This window comes from Nicotiana sylvestris, chromosome 6 (genome assembly GCF_000393655.2).
Source record: "Nicotiana sylvestris chromosome 6, ASM39365v2, whole genome shotgun sequence".
NCBI classification, from domain to species: Eukaryota; Viridiplantae; Streptophyta; class Magnoliopsida; order Solanales; family Solanaceae; genus Nicotiana; species Nicotiana sylvestris.
The window spans coordinates 4629302-4631372 of NC_091062.1; the positions used below are offsets into that span (position 1 = coordinate 4629302).

At 42.4% G+C, this 2071-nt stretch overlaps 1 protein-coding gene across 1 annotated transcript; it reads left to right on the top strand.

The window, feature by feature from the left end:
• Positions 1-416: 416 nt before the first annotated feature.
• On the top strand, positions 417-1040 carry LOC138870200 (uncharacterized). Its single transcript, XM_070147992.1, has one exon. The coding sequence runs from the start codon at positions 417-419 to the stop codon at positions 1038-1040; it is 624 nt and encodes a 207-aa protein (XP_070004093.1).
• Positions 1041-2071: the final 1031 nt, after the last annotated feature.

The window sequence follows — 2071 nt, forward strand, 5'->3', positions numbered from 1 at the left end:
GAGTCCTGGTCCGAGAAGAACAAGGTACGTAATTCCCTGTTTATTATGTTAGTCGGGCCTTAGGTGAGGCCGAAACTAGATATCCGCATTTAGAAAAATTAACACTTGTTTTAATAAGCGCCTCTAGGAAACTAAAACTATATTTCCAATATCATCCAATATGTGTCGTGACAACTTATCCTCTTTGAAACATTTTGCACAAACCCGAGCTTTTGGGTCGATTGGATAAATGGGCCGTCAAAATCAGTGGTTATGATATTGAGAATTGACACCGAACAACCATCAAGTCTCAAATTTTGGCAGACTTCGTGGCTGACTTCGCACCGACCCTCGTACCTGAGGTTGAAAAAGAATTGCTAATAAAATTAGATACATCTTCGGGGGTCAGGATCCTCTTTACGGATGGTGCTTCGAACATGAAGGGGTCTGGACTAGGCATCGTGCTAAAATCACCCACGGGTAATATAGTTAGACAGTCTATCGAAACTACAAAATTGACTAACAATGAAGCCGAATATGAGGCCATGATTGCAGGTCTTGAACTAGATAAAAGTTTGGGAGTGGAGGTCAAAGAGGCCAAGTGTGATTCCCTCCTCATGGTAAACCAAGTTAACAGGACTTTTGAAGTCCGAGAACACCGAATGCAGAGGTACTTGGATAAACTGCAGATAACTCTACATCGATTTAAGGAATGGACCTTGCAACATGTACCTCAAGAACAGAACAGCGAGGCCCACGCTCTTGCCAATCTAGGTTCGTCGGTCGAAGACATCGAATTCAACTCGGGGACTGTCGTACAACTCATGAGATCGGTGATCGAAGAAGGCCACGCCGAAATAATCTCGACAAGTTTGACCCGGTATTGGAGAAACAAGTACATAGAGTACTTAAAGAATGGTAAGCTTCCATCATACCCAAAGGATTTGAGAGCTCTGCGCACAAAGGCACCACAGTTAACTTTGTCCGAAGACGGAACGCTATTTAGAAGGATGTTTGATGGACCGTTGGCAATATGTTTGGGACCTGGAGATACTGACTAAGTCCTACGGGAAGTTCATGAAGGCACTTATGGAAACCACTCAGGCGCCGAATCACTATTATTACTGGATTGATATGGAAAAAGATGCAAAGGAGTTTGTGCAAAAATGTGATAAATGTAAAAAACATGCTCCGATAATTCATCTCCACGGAGAGTAGCTCCATTCGGTCTTATCCCCATAGTCGTTCATGAAATGGGGAATGGACATCATCATCCCTCTTTCATCGGCCCCAGGTAAAGCTCGATTTATTTTATTTATGATTGATTATTTTTCTAAATGGGTTGAAGCACAGGCTTTATTGAAAATCAGAGAAAAAGAAGTCATAGACTTTATTTGGGAAAACATCATATGTCGATTCGAGATGCCCTTTAGGATCGTATGTGATAACGGAAAGCAATTCATCGGCAGTAAAGTGACTAAATTTCTCGAAGATCACAAGATCAAAAGAATCCTATCGACACCTTATCATCCCAGCGGGAACGGACAAGCCAAATCGACCAACAAAACCATCATTAAGAACCTTAAGAAGAGATTGACCGATGCCAAAGGGAAGTGGACAGAGATACTGCCCGAAGTTCTATGGGCATACCGCACAACATCGAAATCCAGTACCGGAGCAAAACCTTTATCGTAAGTTTATGGCGTTGAAGCCCCGATCCAGATCGAAGTCGGAAAACCTAGCATCAGATTTTGATATGCAACAGAGGAGTCAAATAATGAGGCTATGAATACGAGCCTAGAATTGTTAGATAATAGACGCGAAGACGCCCTCGTCCATTAGCCGCCCAAAATTAGTGGGTCGAAAGGTACTACAATCGAAGAGCTAATCTTCAACACTTTAATATCGGGGACTTGGTGCTTAGAAAAGTCACCCTCAAAACCAGAAATTTGAATGAACGAACTAGGTCTGAACTGGTACGGACCATACCAAGTTCTCAAAATCACAGGAAAAGGATCCTACAAGCTCGGTACGATGAACGGCAAAGAATTACCAAGAAATTGGAACGCATTTTAAAACGATACTACTGTTG

What these genes read in the sequence shown, in the direction of transcription:
- LOC138870200 (XM_070147992.1), top strand. Translation starts at nt 417, where the DNA reads ATGAAGGGGTCTGGACTAGGCATCGTGCTAAAATCACCCACGGGTAAT.